Source organism: Athene noctua, chromosome Z, assembly GCF_965140245.1.
Source record: "Athene noctua chromosome Z, bAthNoc1.hap1.1, whole genome shotgun sequence".
In the NCBI taxonomy this organism is placed as follows: Eukaryota; Metazoa; Chordata; class Aves; order Strigiformes; family Strigidae; genus Athene; species Athene noctua.
This window is the reverse complement of record NC_134077.1, coordinates 25,563,282-25,579,627: the sequence shown is the minus strand read 5'-3', so window position 1 is coordinate 25,579,627 and position 16,346 is coordinate 25,563,282. Positions and strand designations below refer to the sequence as shown.

Genomic DNA, 16,346 nt, shown 5'->3' with positions numbered 1-16,346 from the left:
TAACACACTGTATTAGTTAGTGTAGTAGTCAAATGGTCACAAGAAAAAACAGAACAAAGAAAAAAGAAAGAATCTGAGGAGGGAAGAACCCACCCATATTTCCAGGGAGGAATGAATAAAGTTTTGGTACATGAATATTTTAGCTGAATTCTGTCTACTTCTCTCCAGACACATCTAGATCGAAGAGACAAGCTGATGAGAGTCATCACTGAGGTTCCCATGAACAGCCTGGTCTGATAGACAAAAAGTATTTGCACAGCCTCCTGCCCATTAACTCCTATTCTTGCTTAAGAACAAAACCGAAGTAAAATGTGTGCAAGGCTACTGGTTGAAGTTGAGGAATCAAATAATAGGACAAAGTTTATCAGGCCCATGTTACATAGTCTCTCCTATGACAGAGCTTTATCTAGTCCCTGAAATGAATTCCAGATGTTTCCTCATGTACCAGTGAATAGGAGGAACTGGGATATTTGCCTTGACAGTTATTCAGAACGATAACAGTTTGGTATCAGAATGACACTTTATCTAAAAAGCTGGAGGGAAAAATTGGTTTGTCACTGTCTTCATCTGAAAGGTTTTTTTTGTTTTGTTTTGGTTTGTTTGTTTGTATTTGCAGTATTTGGAAATAGAAAGTGATTCTATTTTACTAGTACTTGTTCAAGTACTGGAGAATGACAAAATAGACAAATGACAGGAGGGAATACAAATTTAGAAATGCATCAGATGGAAATGCAATGACTGACCTATGATAATTTGGGGATAAATGGGCTGAATCTGGCACAATCCTAGGGCTTTTGTTTTCCCTCCTTCTACACCAAGAGAAAACTTCCCCTTATGGCTAAACACTGGGTAATAATGAAAAAATTTCTAATTTTTATTTTTGGGGGGGAGAGTTTTCCAGAATGGAAAGGATGAGGAAGCCCTATTTGAATGACTAGAAATGAAAAGGGCTAAATGATCAGGATAAATGTTTCTAACAAAGAGAATGTTATTTTCATGCAATATGAGTTCTGAATATACAGGCAGTCAATTACCCAATCTATTATAGGCCACTGCATGTTGGATGGCAGCTAATGAACTCTTGGCTTCAACATGTTTGGATAGAGCAGTACCTTAATTCTTCTTCTTTTTTCTGTTAATGGGAAGAACAGCAGCTGGGAGGAACATTTGCTGTGGGCAGAGTGTAGACTGCATTAAGGAGCAAACATTTAAGCAGAACATTTCAACAGGGATGCAGAACCCATTTAGATTTCAGCTGTGAACATGTTCAATCTTGTTTAAAACTGAGACACTTAGAATGCCTCAGCAAAAGCTGAGAAATACTAGAAATTAAGCTTGCATTTACCTTTGAAGCAAAAGGTCATAAGAACACAGCAAGAATATCCCCTTATTTGTTTATGTTGACAAATACTTGGTGTGATTTCAGTACATGTAGCTATGGTGCTGTACACCCTAGAGTTTGAAAGTGAGTCTCAGATACTCTTGTGGCATTCTGACAGACTTTTTCAAAACTTTTATTAGACCAGTCATGAGCTCCTGGAGGCTTTAAAAAAAAAAAAAAACAAACCAAACCAAAACAAAAAACCCAAGAAGTAATATTTATGGGACATGTTTGAATCAAAATTCTTTAAAAAAGCCAAAGCAGAATAACATCCCACATTTCTGAATGCAGAAGTTTAAATAACTTTGTGGAGCTGAACATTGCAGCTGAAGTTATAATGAACCTAAATTCCAAACTCTTAACAAATTTGGACTCCATGTCTGAATCATCTCAGTAACTTTTTTTCAGAAACGTGATTAGTCCTCCTGTAATAACTTGCTTGGTTTATCATTGCTTCAGTTCTGCCTGTGGTCTGAGGTTTTTACTGCCTGGCAGTTGTAGCATCAGTTTTTTGCTTGATAGTCCTGATGGACTTGACTGCCATGAATTTGTTTAATCACTCTTTACTATTCACAGTTTCCCAATTTGAAGAATTTCACAGTTCACCTATGTATTATTTGTATTCATGTGTTTTAAATCAATCACCTGTTAAGTTCATCTGATGTCCTTGGACCTTGTGTTCTGAGAAGCAGTAGCTAAATTTTGTTTGATTTCTCTCTCTTTCAGAAGTGGTTGTACCTATCGCACTTTCTCAACAGCCTCTTTTCCAAACTAAAGCACCCTATCTAGCTTATCTCCCCTCTCAGTGAAGCTACTCCACACCTTCAACCATCTTTGTAATCTTACCTGGTATTTTTGCTAGTTCTTTCATCTGATTTTCTAGATGAAGGAGACCACAACCGTATGAAGTCTATGATTTCCACTACCTTTGCAACAGCTGAGTTGCTTACCAATTTATGAGCTGATCTTCTTTGGGTTGGGTACTGTAGAAGGACTTTCTCACAGAATCAGGTTTGATAAGGCAACCGATTGAGGTGTGAATTTCCACTGTGAACCTGAGAAAAAGAAGGTAGTAGGTATGGGACTTCTGACTGATTGTGCTTATGATGCAAGCTGTTGCTGCAGCAGTGACAATTACTTACTGACTTGTCCTATATGCCTATCTACACACACACAATAACCCCCAAGCAGCTTCATACATCGCACTTTTAGAAGAGGAAATGTACACCTCCCTTTGCCCTTACCACTAACGAAAAAACCACTTCCTCTCCACCCTCCCCAGTTATCTCCACAATAAAACAGTCAGAAAAAGTTGAACATTCCTGACTCAGGTGACCACCACAGGAATATCTTTTCACCAGTCACTGCAAATTTGCTGTCATATCAACTGTTTGTCCAATACTGAAAGTGACTGCTGATGACCACATAAACCAAGCACCTGATCAGACTTACTATTTGACCTCCCTGCCTCCAGATTATTTTTTATGCAGGGAGGTAAACATGCAGAAGACATTAAAAAAAGAAATGCCCCCTGTGGGAACAATATTTAAACAAAGTTCACAGTTCAGATTCAATGGACAAAGAGTTCAAAAAACGAAGACATCTGTAAGTATAGTCAAGCTCTCTAATTGAGAAACACAAGTTCTCTTTTCCATTGCAAGTATCATTCAGGTACACCAGGCACATGCAGTCAGGCACACAAGTGGAACAGGTTTCTATGACACTAATACAAAAGTACTCCACAGGAGCTTGTGGCAGCAAAATGAAAGAAGACTGATAATTTACACTTTCTCACTTACAAATGCAGTATCATCAGTGCTAGATAAATTATAGAAAAAGTTGTAAAATGAATCGCCTAGTGGATATAGTCACCATTTTGCTGGTTGAACAGCATTTGGACAGGTGTTCCTCTAATACCCTCCAAAATGGTTTATCTGAGTGAAGTTTTAATGTGACCGTTCTGAACTTTCTTCAATGTAATTGGTGTAATTCTGTCACCTACTCAGGATTTTTGCACTTTGATACTGCTCCCATGCAAATGGTAGGAGAAAAATTTCTGCTTTACCTGACCATGCATGTCTTTGAGGCTAGAAGGCCTGCCCAGTGATTTCTGTTCAGTCACATTTGAAAATGTTGATAAAGAAAGCAGAAACCTTTTAAAATACTTTAGCTTAGCAAGTAGGCAGAGCTAATTTAATGGTAAAAATAGTAACCTGAATTGCAGCCAAATCTATCTATAGGGACTGAAGATAATTCTGGGGAGATTCTTCTGCTGGGATGAGATGGAGTCAGTGAACCTAAGGAGATTTTTGGCACGGACAGTCCTGTCCTGTATATTTTCCGTTTCTAGTTCACATGAATTCATGCTGGAATTGGAGTAGTCTGGAGGGAAGGGGGTTGAAATGAAGACCCAAGGGTCTTTTCTGACTCAGAGCTTCTAATCATTTAACAGTTAGTTATGCTGCGGTATACTTTTAGAGCCATAAAAGGTTCTAACACATTAATTGGCCTTTTGTGTTTACTGCTGTGTTCAAATGTTCACGTTTCTAATCCAAAACACTAAGCAATATTGAGCTTTTCAGTAAAAATGAGCCAAGCCAAAACTGAGGATCTCAAATACCTTTGATTTCTGATTGGATAAAGTACACTTACGAAAACACCGGTCCAGTTTGGTTTCTGTGTCATACTCAGTTCTAGCTGGGTTTGGTTTCCTGTTCTGTCTTTAAGTTATATCTGGTCAAAGCAGAAGTTTTGTGATTTCTATAACTGCATGAGATGGCTTCTCATGGTGGAAAAACCTCCCAGACTTTGGTCCTTTAGAATCCAAAGACAGAACTCACATTGCAGAACAATTAGTCCTTAAATGTATTGATCCAAAAGTAGTTCTGATCTAGATGTCACTTCCTGAGCTGCAATACTCTGTAAAGAACCAAGAAATCAAAGTTCTTAGAGAAAAACACCACCATCTTTATACCTATCAATTACCTGTCTCAGCCTAAGCCTGCTTAGTTTCTAAGAAGCTTGAGGCTTGATGCTGTACACATGGAGTAACACTGAAGTAGGGATCTGTCTTGCCTTGTCTCTGGTGAGTGCCATAATGACTGGGCACTACAATCAATTTTCTTTACCCCATTGAATATTTTTATTTATATGGAGTAAAACTACCAGTGGATTGAAGCTAACTCTTTAGTCTGGTGGGAAAAGCAGTCACCTAGGATGCCTTATCTCTGACTTCAGCCACTGATCACCGGAGAGTCTCCTAGACCTTTACATATGCTAAGTGACAACTAGCAAGGGCTAACAGGCTGTATTAAATGGAAAATGAAGTCCTGCTTTTAATTCTGAACATTGAAAGCATTCTGCTGAATCCATAACCCTTGTGAAGATTTCATATCAAAGAAGTGACTTTTTTTAGTGAGAGTTGTCCTTGCAGAACTATTCTTGATCAACTCTAGTAAGTGCATGCTGAGCTTTACATTCCTAGTCTCTTTCAAGGACCATGACTAGATTAATTTCTAGGAAAGGATGGAGAATGACAACATCTTGTTGCTGAGTGGGCCATTTATCTGCCACAGAAACGTAGCCTTGGATTATCAAATGCATCAGCACTAACAAATACATCAATAACCTTAAATTGATAAAGATGTTGGGCTGGAAGATTTTTCCCTTAATGATCAGCAGGCCAAAATTAAAAAGATAAGTAAATCTGAGTTCTAGACATCTCTGTGAACAGAAAATCTAATCATTTATCTTGTAATTTTTCTCTGCCTTGACCTTTTCCCTTGCATTCAAGCAGATCTTCAGGAAATTGATCCACTAAAAATGGGTAGCTCAGGAAAATATTGGAAGAAAAGACTTTTTTCCAGGTCTTGTGGTCCCTCTCTCTCAGTGGGTAACCAGTTGTCAAAGCTCCAGAGTCAGTTTTGCTTCAGAAGCTACAGAGGTGAAATTGTAGAGAGACTTCAGATGTGAAGTATCTGCTGGCACTGATACCCAGGGGCACCCATTTTTCTCATGCATGCAGTCAGCTATTTCACCTTCCAGACTGTACAGAATAGAGCTGATATTTTAAAAAAATATTCAGAAGAAACCAGCTGCCTAACTTGTGCTGCTGCTTTTATGAGCTAAAAAGCTTTGCAGATGACAGCTCAAAGGAGAAAACATACCTGTTGAATTGGGCGTGGACATGTGTCAGTCAAGGCCTACATATGTATTACCAGATATGGAAGCACGCACTTTGAGTCTGTGAGATCAGGTGCATCCTGGTTTCATATGAGGATGTAAGCTAGCTACCACCTTCCCTTGCAGCCCCATTACTACAGAAAACCACATAGGTGTGTGGGTGGAGCAGCTTTGGTCTGCTTCAACTGGTTCCTCAGTCAGTGGCTGGAATACTAAGGTTTGAGAACAGTCAACAAGACCCAGTCTTTGTTTTTTGTCTGGATATGAATCCAGGAAATCTGATCTCGAAATCATAGATATGTACAGTAAAGGTGGGATGCAGTGATGGAGTTGTGGTAGACTCACTTTCCAAGCTCTAGAGTGTCCTGTCTGGAAAACTACAGCAGTCTGTTTCACTCGTATAGCATGGTTACTTCTTTACTGAGGCACTGATATGGATTTCTTAGGCTTCTCAAAATGATTTTCACCAATTTTATACTATTTTCAAGAAATAACTTATTCTTTAAAATGGGAGGAGTGTGGTGGCATTTTGAAAAAAAGTCTATACATTGGCACAGTCTGGCTAAGAAGCTGAATACATTCTCAATTAGTCAGTGTGTCTTCAGACCTGAAGCCATGTCACTGGTTGTATTCAGCTAAAGAATGTCAGGTGAGCCTGGGCATGCCTGCAGGTATTGGTCACAGTGTCTACATCATAGACATGCTGAGGGAGCATGTGCATTCACATTGCTACAGATGTTCTGAAAATATGGAGGGGAAATCTGTTCATTTAATTGCCACAGCAAACCACCCTCCCTAGTAAAAGGAGCTTTCTTGAACCATCTTAATAGAGGATGTGCTCTTCTGTATGGGACACCAAAAGGAAGATTCTGGTGAGAAAAACTTCTTACCAAGACTTTAATAGCAATCCTTTTCCCTTCCCTGCCGTTCCCATCCTCAGCATTACCCCGGAGCTGTCATGCACAGTTGGCCAGAAGAGTACACATGCACCCAAGAGATTTGCTCTAGCAGAAGACAACTTGTGTCCAGTCTCTGGCCACACCCTGCTGGAAGCCCACAAGGCCCAGCCAGATAAGAGGCATTTCTCCAGTGGAGAGCTGTGGATGAGACATTGCTCATCTGTGCCTGCCAAGATTACAGTGGGAAATGGACAGATCTTGACAAGATTTCAGTTTTAGTAACACTGTTATTGGTAATGAAGATCCAAGACATTTTGAAACATCAACATAATTTAAATGTATGTATTTGAACATCAGTTGGATTTTTCAATTTTTATTCAGTTTGTCCTCTCATTCCTCTGAAATACTCACAGCCCTGCAGGAGAGTGGTTGTGCACATTTATTCACCTGCTAGGTCAGTCTGTCTTCACCTAGGAGCACTGTTCTTTTGTCCGGAAATATACAGTGCCTACCATAAAGAAGTACAATGCCATGAACTCATTTTGAGAATGTTATTCACATATCCTAAGGACTCATGGTGCTCATGGGTTGTTTGTCAGTCCATGGCTTTCTTGTTCACATTTCCTGTTATCAGTAGAGCAACAGCTGTTTGCGTAACAGCTTCTCCTCTTTCATCTGAAGTCTCCTGAAGTTTCTCCCCAAAATGTTCCTGCCTTAGACTTGTCACTGCACCTGCTCTAGCCAATGAGGCTATACAAGGCCAGATTTCCCATTTCACTAGACAGGGAAACTCCCCATGCAGACTGCAGACCCTTTTCCGGAGAGCATTCACCACTGAAAGGTTTGGTATAACAGGAGTAGGTATGAATATACTTCTATACCTAAAAAAAATTGTAGGGCCTGCCACCTTCTTGAATTTTCCATGTAGTAGATGCATGGGGAATTTTACGCAGCAGTCCTGCCCTAAGGTAGAACTTAGTGTGACTGAGAGGTAATTTGATTGAAGTCCTTCTTATCTTAGTTTTATTGTCACAATATCCCAGCCAGAGAAGCTGGAATTATTCTGGCATTACTGCTTACCTGCATTCTTCTCTGTCAAGTCCAGCATTACTACAAGGAGGATATGGCACAGCATCTTTTTGAACCTGTCAGCCACCTTCACAATTATTATGAAAGACCCAGATTCTACAAACCAACTGAATTTCCAGCCTCAAATTAATTGTCCCTTATCATTATGCCCAAGAGCAGAAGATATCACAGCTGGTACTGGCAAGATAAAAACTGAACTGACTATCAGCAGGGAAAGACTGAGTTCATCTAACCTTAGCCACCTTAAAGTTGCGTGTCTAGTGTAAGCCATTTGCCTGGGCTCCCCCATCAGCCAGTGGGGTGACTTGGAGCATGATTCACTGCATCCTACAAATACTGCCTGAGGTAGGTGGGGTGAATCACCCTGGGGAACTGCCTGGCTCTCTCTGTAAAGAGAACTGCCAGGTGACTTTGATGACATAACTTTCTTTTAGGTGCTTAAAATTAGATGAGATGAATCCCACCCCAAAATGTTCAACCTCACTGTCTTCCTAAAACAGGGAAGAGCTGCAAATTGCATGACCATGCAAACAGCTGCTGTTTTTAAGTGGCAGTCTTTACGTAACAGAATAATAATCCTTCATGGATTTCACAGGGAAGGTGGAAGGCACCTGGAGCTCCAGTACAGTGCAGTTTTTGTCCTTGCCCTGAGGGTGTGGCGAGAGGTGTGAGGGGTGTGAGGCTGTATGCCTTTGCCTCTGTCCCCTGGCATGGCATGGCTGGCTCCAGCTCTGACATCTGCTGGATTTGCATTTCTCTCATATTTCCACTTCATGCTTTTTCTGGTCTTTACTCCCATTCAGCCTCACAACATACAAGCTGCTAAGTGTTGTTATACCTGCCTTTTAGATAGGTAAAGCTTAGGCCTCATTCCCTGAGTGCAGTGACAGGCCTGAGGGCACATGAAAACCAGCATCAGTATGGAGTCAGTATGAAGTCACCGAACGTTGACTCTTGGTGTGTCGGTTTCACCCAACAACCCATACATCTGCTGAAGTACTTTGGGTAGTTGCAAGGCAAAAAAAAATAAAAGGATTAATCCAGCAACCTTCACCAAAAGTTTGTTTTATGCCAAGCACAAGATTTGTGAAAAAGTAAAGTAAACCATGTAGGAAAAAAACATTTCTAGAGGAAGAAATGCTCTCAGGTATGAATTCATTATATTTCTTCTCAGGCTACAGTAAAAAGGAACACCAGCACATGACAGTGAAATCATCGTCTGAATTAACAATATTCATGTCTGGTTTTGTCAATATTGTTTGTTCAAAGACCTGAGGATAGCAGGTTTTAGATCCTCCTGTGTGCTACCTGTTAAATTTTTCTCCTGTCAATATTTGCACGTTTAAAACAGTGGCCTAAATGCCTCCTTTTTCAGTATGCAAAGGTAATTTCTTTGTAGAGGAAAGAACAGCACAAGTGTCCTTGTAATGCTGTTCTGGCAGGAAACATAGTGTGGTGCAGTCATGGATAAAAACCTGCTTTTTCAATGAATTGTCAGGACATTTCTGGTTATCTGATTGCTATTCAGAGGTTGAAGTGCTGGTATTCAAAGTTTGAATAGTGGCTGATCAATTAATACCTGTTTACCCAGATGTTCCCTACAGAGTTTCTATTTTGGAAATTTCTGGTATTTCTATGTATTTGAGGATACAGGTCCTCAAAGGGGTAAAAAACCAAAGAGACACCAGAACCATGTCTTCAGCAGTGCTCCCCCAGTTCATGCGTTTTGCTGTTTCAGGGGTGGCAGAAAGGTCTAGTGCCTTTTATACAGTCCGTGTCTGACAGGAAGTGCATCTGAACTCGCTCCCCCACGTGCTGTCCCACAAGGAAAGCAGAACTGATTAATTTTAGCCTTCTTTCCAGCCAGTGACACTTTCAGGACCTCACTGTTTGCCATTTCCTCAGTTTCCACCTTCTGAATGAGGGCTCCTGTGCAGTATTGGGCCCCTGGGGTAAATGCTAGGTGTATCCTCAATATAATAATCTCAGAAGGGTCCCTATGTGAACAAAAGGGGCTCTTCCCCTTAGCGTAAAGGAGGGCCACCTCTGTGGGAGGCTGTTATGGGCAGCTGGAGGCAACCCAGGGCCTCATCAGGGCTGTGCCACAGGGCTCTCCTCACTTCTGCCATTTTATGCCTGGCTGCCCCCACCTGCAGCCATGGGAGTGCCTGTGTTTGTCAATGCAGACTTGTCCACAGGCACCCACTTGGGCTCTGTCAGCAGCCCTGCTTGGCCTGTTTGCTTTACAGGGACCTCTGCCTGCTGAAGTCACCCTTTTGCACTGGCCAGCTGATGATCAGCACTGGCATATGATTTACAGTGGGCCTGGTGGGTTGGCTTAAGGAAGCTCCCCCTGGGCAGTGGGGAAGCTTGGGTGCTGGGTATAGAGTGGGGTGAGATGCTGGAGGCTGAGGGGAGAAGATGCCATCTGTCCTGCAGTGAAGCCTGGAGAAGGTAACAGTGAGCAGTTTAAAAATCTACTCTTCCCTTTTTGGCTTCACAGCTCAGACAAAGGGATTTGTGTGAAGTTACTTGCACATGACTTCACATGAGTCAAGAGCTTGGACAGAAAAAAACCCCCCATGATGAGCATTCCCAAGCTTTTAAAAATATCACACCCACTTGTGTGGTGTGGCACAAAGATAGATTTAAGCAGTTTTTCATATTCCCTATGAGAAATGACCATCAAACCTTAGCAAGAAAGCAGAGAGAGAAAGTGGGAGTGTGTTTGTCTGCAGACAGCAAAAATAGAATGACATTTTTGCAAACTATTTTTCCAGTCTGCCAAGAGTGATTTCTGCACAAACAAGAAATCTGCCAGCCCATAGATCTCTGCAGATTATGATCAGCTAGTTTTAATTTCTCTCAATAGCTGGTCATGGATAATACGTGATCCACCTTATTTTTAGACATTGAGCTCTATGGCTGCAGAAGCGTTTGTGTTGCTCAACATCAGTTCAGGGAGAAGGAATGAGATCAACTCGGTGTTTCTTTAAAAGAGTCAGTTTACCAACTGAGAAAAACTGCAACAGATACGTTCATTAGAGATTTATGCCCACTTTCTATTGCATGGGCTAAAAAGATAATAGCCTTTAATCTAAGTTTCCTATAAGAACCTCTAAGGGCCAGTGACAACTTTGTGATTATTAAAAATTATTTCAATAATTCAATAAAATTAAAGACTACCTCAGGCAGGGAGTATTAGGTGACTACTGAGAGCAAAATGTGGGCAGATTTTGGAATGGAAAACTCGGACAGAATAGAATAGGAATAGGAAATAGGAATCCTTCTGATTCCAGAGTGGCTGGCTGACTTCCATGGTAGACCGCTCCTGGGGCAAGATATGGATGGGCTCAAAGAAGTCAGATACCACGTATCAATAATGAGGAGAAAAAAACGATGCTCAGAATCAGTCTTGCCCAATCCCTCCCTCACTTCCTTGCTTCTCATTCTTATGTTGGTTTTCATGATTAGATGCAGGCATGAAGCTGGTAGATGACTTCTAGCTACAAAGGCTGACAGGCTAAGCTTCATGGAAATCAGTGACAAAACTCACACTGATTTCAGAAGAACCAGAACTTCATCTGCAGTCTGAAAGGCAGATCACATATCATGAATATTATACTGCTTTTGCAAGAGTATGAGATGAGCAGAACTGTCATTTTGGCACTGTTTGACACAAGATTATTTTGGAGCTACTCAACTACTCCATTCAATTCAATATATAGGATGGCTGTAAATCAGCTGCAATTATTTACTCTCTAGTTCCCTCTAATAATATGAGCATGTGGGTCTCATATTCAAAGTAGACTACACATAGACAGGAAGAATCAGGCAAGGATGCTAGTAAACAGACATCTCAAGACCTTACTAAAGCCTCAACAAGTGAAATGCAGTTTCAAAAACAACCTTTATTCTGCTTGAAGACTTATTACAATTTTTAAAGCAACTGAAAAACAAGACACAGCTCCATCAACTCTATAGCTTGAACAAAATTTCAAGGAGGCATGTTTTCATTGTTGCCTTGTAAAGGCAATTTACAACCCACTTTACCCTCCACCTCCTCAAAGACCATTTTAAAACAAAGTAATCTTAATGTTTTAAAGACATTTAACAGAACAGAGCTTTATTTTTAAAAACAAGAATAAAAAAAATTAGCAGCATCTTGGGCAGCTAATGCAATCTCATTAGGACAAGTGCAATGTAATGTTACCAACTCCCAGTCCAATTCAGTCTTCAATTGAAGGAAATAAAACATGATTCTACATAAAATGTTGTGTTTTGGAACCTTGTCCCATGAGAGGCATTGTGCTTTTTGAGCTGCCCATTTCTAAAGTGACCCTGAAAGAAAATAATATCAGGACTCACTTTTCCAACTTAATACCATGCATAGCAGAAGCACTGTGTGAAAATCAGCAGAAGTTTTCCCCATTAGAAGCATCTGAATGTTTTCCCAAGCATTATTATTTCATTGCCAATTACAAGACAAAGCCATTTCTTCACTACAGAACAGTTGACACCAAATAGAAAATCTGAAGATTTGGTTTTACAGATTGCTTGACAAGATTTCTTAGATAGCTGAACCATACAGACAAGCTTTTTTTTTTTTTTTCCTTTTTTTTTTTTTTTTAAGAAAATATTCAACAACACAGAAACTCAGTTTTCTAACTGTATTTGGAAACATGCTGCACCCACAAAGGTCTAGTGTGCATATGTGTGTGTCTTTAAAGAAAGTTAATGATATCACTTACTGAATTCAGCAAAATGATCATGTTTGGTGAAAATGCACCTATACTGGGATCTATTCATACATAATCACAGCAAGTGTGCACGCATATGCACAGATATACATCCCCAAACCTGCAAATTCAAGTTTTAACTTAAGGAAGTCAGAAACTCCTAATTTTGCTTGTGGGTTTTGGTTCTCTGTGTTATGTCTCAAGACTTCCAAAGGCCTTGTGAAAGTGCTGCTGCAGTGCAGCATAACTCAGGGATTTAAAATAAAAAATTCCCCAAACAAAACCGAAAAAAACCCCCCAAACAAATCCCACCCTTGAATTATATTAGATGGAAAAACTACATGTCAATAGAAATACAGAAAAGCACCATGTTTCTTCAGTTACATCCACGTGCTTTTTTTCTGTATATATTAGTCTGTTCGAGATTAAATAAAAACTGGAGTGAACAATAAGGTACATTAAGTACAAAAAACTCTGCAGTGAATAGTGCCTTTGGCAGGACTTAGCTCTGTGCATTAAGAAGCGAGTGAAATGCAGAGGCCACACAATACGTAAGTACCAAAGAAAACCCACTCATGCCAATTTGAGGGCGTAAGTGATCCTTGCAAATTGCACAGACCCTGTGTAGGCAGAATATCCCCATAAGAAGTACTAAGCACTCAGCCTCACAGCATAGTGCTTATTTCTCATTGTTGCTTGTGCAAGAAAAGCAAGTGCCAAATTTGCACACACAGAGATTTTTTTTTTTGTCTCTGCTACAACTACAGATAAAGAGAAGTTGTAGAGCACAACAGGAACAAATCATATTCCATATTGGGCTGGGTGTGCTCAGTATATGGCCCACTGACATAGCAGAGGTTTTCTTAATATGAAGAAAATTAGATCCAAATGCCTTAACTACGATAAAATTTCTTGACAAATGCTATGTGAAACATCAATTCAGATTACATAGATTTTGCTTATAGAGAAAAAAATACAATTTTACTCTTAAAATATTTAACATTCAAAATTAATATATGTCCAAAGAATATCTTGGATTGCTACAAGTGTTAAATTGTTGTATACCGAACTAATTTGTAACTTCAAGCCCAGTAGCGTAACTGGCATGCTAGAGTAATTGTTGGTGCTTTTCATAGTAAAAACCAGTTATTACTAAGCCAAATTTACATGGTCCTACAGGCCTGAAAAGAATATGGAATGAGGAAAGGAAGGGATGAAGACTAAACTATTCAGAAAAAATACTCAGAATAATTTTCTAAGTGGTGACTACCCTGAAACATTAATGATGGTTGAATCTTGCTTCCTGATATTTTCTAGTAATATATAGGAAAGCAAAGATAACCAACAAAAACATAAAAAAAAAGGAAGCTGAAAAACAAAATAAAATCAAAAGCCTTACAAACTCAGAAATGAAGGAATAATGTAAAAATGAAAAGATAATATAAAAACTACTTGAGACTGGCAAATTTATTCTTATTATTTCCAATAGTTTAACTGAATTAAAACACATATATCTCTAAACCAGAGCTATTATGAGAGAACTCCATGGGTTTTAACTCTTCTGATTGTGTGCGCAACTCTCTTTAATAGTAACGGGTCTTGCCTTTGCATCTTGGGGAAAGAATAAATTCCTGTGTTCACTTAGTCAAAACTCTTCCAAGACTTCTCTGAACTTCATTATTTTAACAGTTTGCAATGTGTGAACTTCCTCAGTGGTCAGGACAATAAATAACCATTGCAAACCACCCAGAGTGAATTGTTCCGAATTCTTAATAAATTTGCTTTAGTGGGATTCATGTATTTGTCTCCTTCAATTAAACCATAATTCTCTGGTGCCTGAAATTACAGAAGTGCTCACTTCGATACAGTTTCAGCCTACAAACTTACAAAAATTCAAAATGTTAAATATGATAGCCTAATCATTTTCAAAACGGGTATCTTCCAGTCTTAATTACCTCTACGTTGTACCCAAATATTCTCAGTAAAGGTGGGAACTTTTTTTTTCACAATACTAATACAAGAAAAAAACCCAGGCAACAGATTACAGAAGCTTCCTTCATATGAAATGAAAATACCTTTACACGCTGACAAAAATTCTACCACAGTAGGTCAAGAAGTCATTTGTTTACTATGAAGGCTGTATTCATTCTGAGATCCAAACTATCTACCCCAGTAGCCAAATTTTCTGTTTTTTCTGCAATCTCTCTCAGAGAAGGGTACACAATCTTTTGTCTTCTAAATACAAAGACAATCATGATAGAAGTTTAAAATGCTTCAAAAATCAAACATAGTGTGGTACCGTACTTCAAAGATATCTCTGAAACAATATTGTTGGACTCAGTGATATTTTGTAATATTCATATATTTTGTATTGACTAAAGCAGCTTTGAAGCTTATCAGGCACTGCCCAACAAAATATTTAGTCAAAAAAAAAAAAAATTATGAACTTTTTAAACTTTGAGCTAGTAGCTCAATACTCTATACAAAGAACATTGTAAAGTATTTAATAGTTTTAATTCTGAAGCCAACTCTTGCTGGCTTCCTGTACATTTATTTAAAACAATCAAACAAACAAAAGAAAAATAAAAAATAATAATTGGGAAAAATATTTTAGGCAAAAGAAAGAAAGAAAAAAAAGACAAGGAAACAAGAAAGAAAAACAAGCTTAACGTGTAGATATGCTTCAGAGAAGACTACAGTGTAAAGGAAATTGAGTATTGCATAGCATGGTCTAATAATTCGTCTTTCAGTGAACAGAAAAGGAAAAAGAGATGCAGTTTGGTATCAATAGTTTCCATCAATGATAGTTAGTCATCCAATACTATGTACATTATTATATACTGTATGCCACTGAAAGTCCTGTCTTCTTCAGTCTTAAATATATTCTTAAAAGAGGATTTTTCAAACGTCTAAACAAAACACTTCCTGGCACTTTGCTATTACAATTACTTTGAACAACATACTGTAACTTAAGTCCTTTTAAAGTGTCCCTTAGAAATGAAAGTGCCATTCTGCTACATATCATTCACCAGAAACGAAAAAAATCCACAATGCTGTGTGTCTGGATTCACAGAGTGCAGCAACACTAAATCCAAGCCAGGTCGTGACCAGAAAGTTCCAATAACCGAATGACAAAGACCTCTTATACCTGTGTCTGGAGAATCCAATGTTCTAGCTGGTAAAGCTTCAGAAGTGGTCGTAAACAAGCACCATGGTTAAAGGCCTCTATGTCCCTGCAGGGAGATCAGTTTCGGATTTCTCTCATGTTTTTCTTTTCTTAATTAAAAAAGAAGCACTTCAGATTAGAAACATATGTTCACAGCTTAATGCTGTGATCTATTCCACTGCAGTTGTGAAGGAAAGCTCTAGTCCCATCTGAAGACAGATAGCTTTGATACTGCAGCTCAAATTGAGTAAGGCTGAAAGGAGCCTTTTCTCTCCAGAGGCCTCAATGTTGTCAAATCTCTTCTTTAGAAAAAAACCCAAATAAGCCAGAATATTAAGATCTTCATCGCCTTTGCTGTGCATATACTGGGTAGGCTAATGTGACATTGAGAGAGTCGTTGTGCTGCACGAGTGATGTGTGTTGATAATGTAGCACCAGTTCTTTGAGCGAGTTGTACAAGTTATATGGCTCTGCAAATCCATACCCAGTAGGTGTTTTGTTTATCACACAGTGCTTTACTTCTCCATCCACCCTAAAGAGGAAAAAAAAACCAACCAGTGTTTAGTTTGTCAGTAAAGTTAAGCTAGAAGATACAATGCTAGCCACTACCTAGAATTTCTTTCTTCTGTGGTGGAATAACGGTAAAAGCCTAGGTTTAACCCAAATTCACAGATGTTGTGTTAGCTTAGGGAAGTGGGACATAGGCAGGACATAGCAGCTGCACAGAAGAGTGCATCCATGCTTTGGTTTCCCTTCTTTTGTGTGAGACTTATCTGTGGGAGTGGCACAGATTTGAGCTGTGTAGGAAGTGGAGCAGCAATGAGGAATGGCCTCAGGACTTGATGGGCTGCTTCTAAGTGCAAAGGTCCAATGGGACCCATGCATAGCCA

The 16,346-nt window shown here is 39.3% G+C and overlaps 1 protein-coding gene across 5 annotated transcripts in view; it reads right to left on the bottom strand.

Annotated features, from left to right (window-relative positions):
- Positions 1-11,448: 11,448 nt before the first annotated feature.
- PIK3R1 (phosphoinositide-3-kinase regulatory subunit 1) overlaps positions 11,449-16,346 on the bottom strand; it is a 59,191-nt gene continuing 54,293 nt past the window's right edge. For all 5 annotated transcript variants that reach the window (XM_074931339.1, XM_074931340.1, XM_074931341.1 and 2 more), the window contains one exon: positions 11,449-15,988. In XM_074931339.1, the coding sequence (XP_074787440.1) occupies positions 15,799-15,988 (190 nt within the window). In that variant the 3' untranslated portion in view covers positions 11,449-15,798. The remainder of the gene's footprint in view (positions 15,989-16,346) is intronic.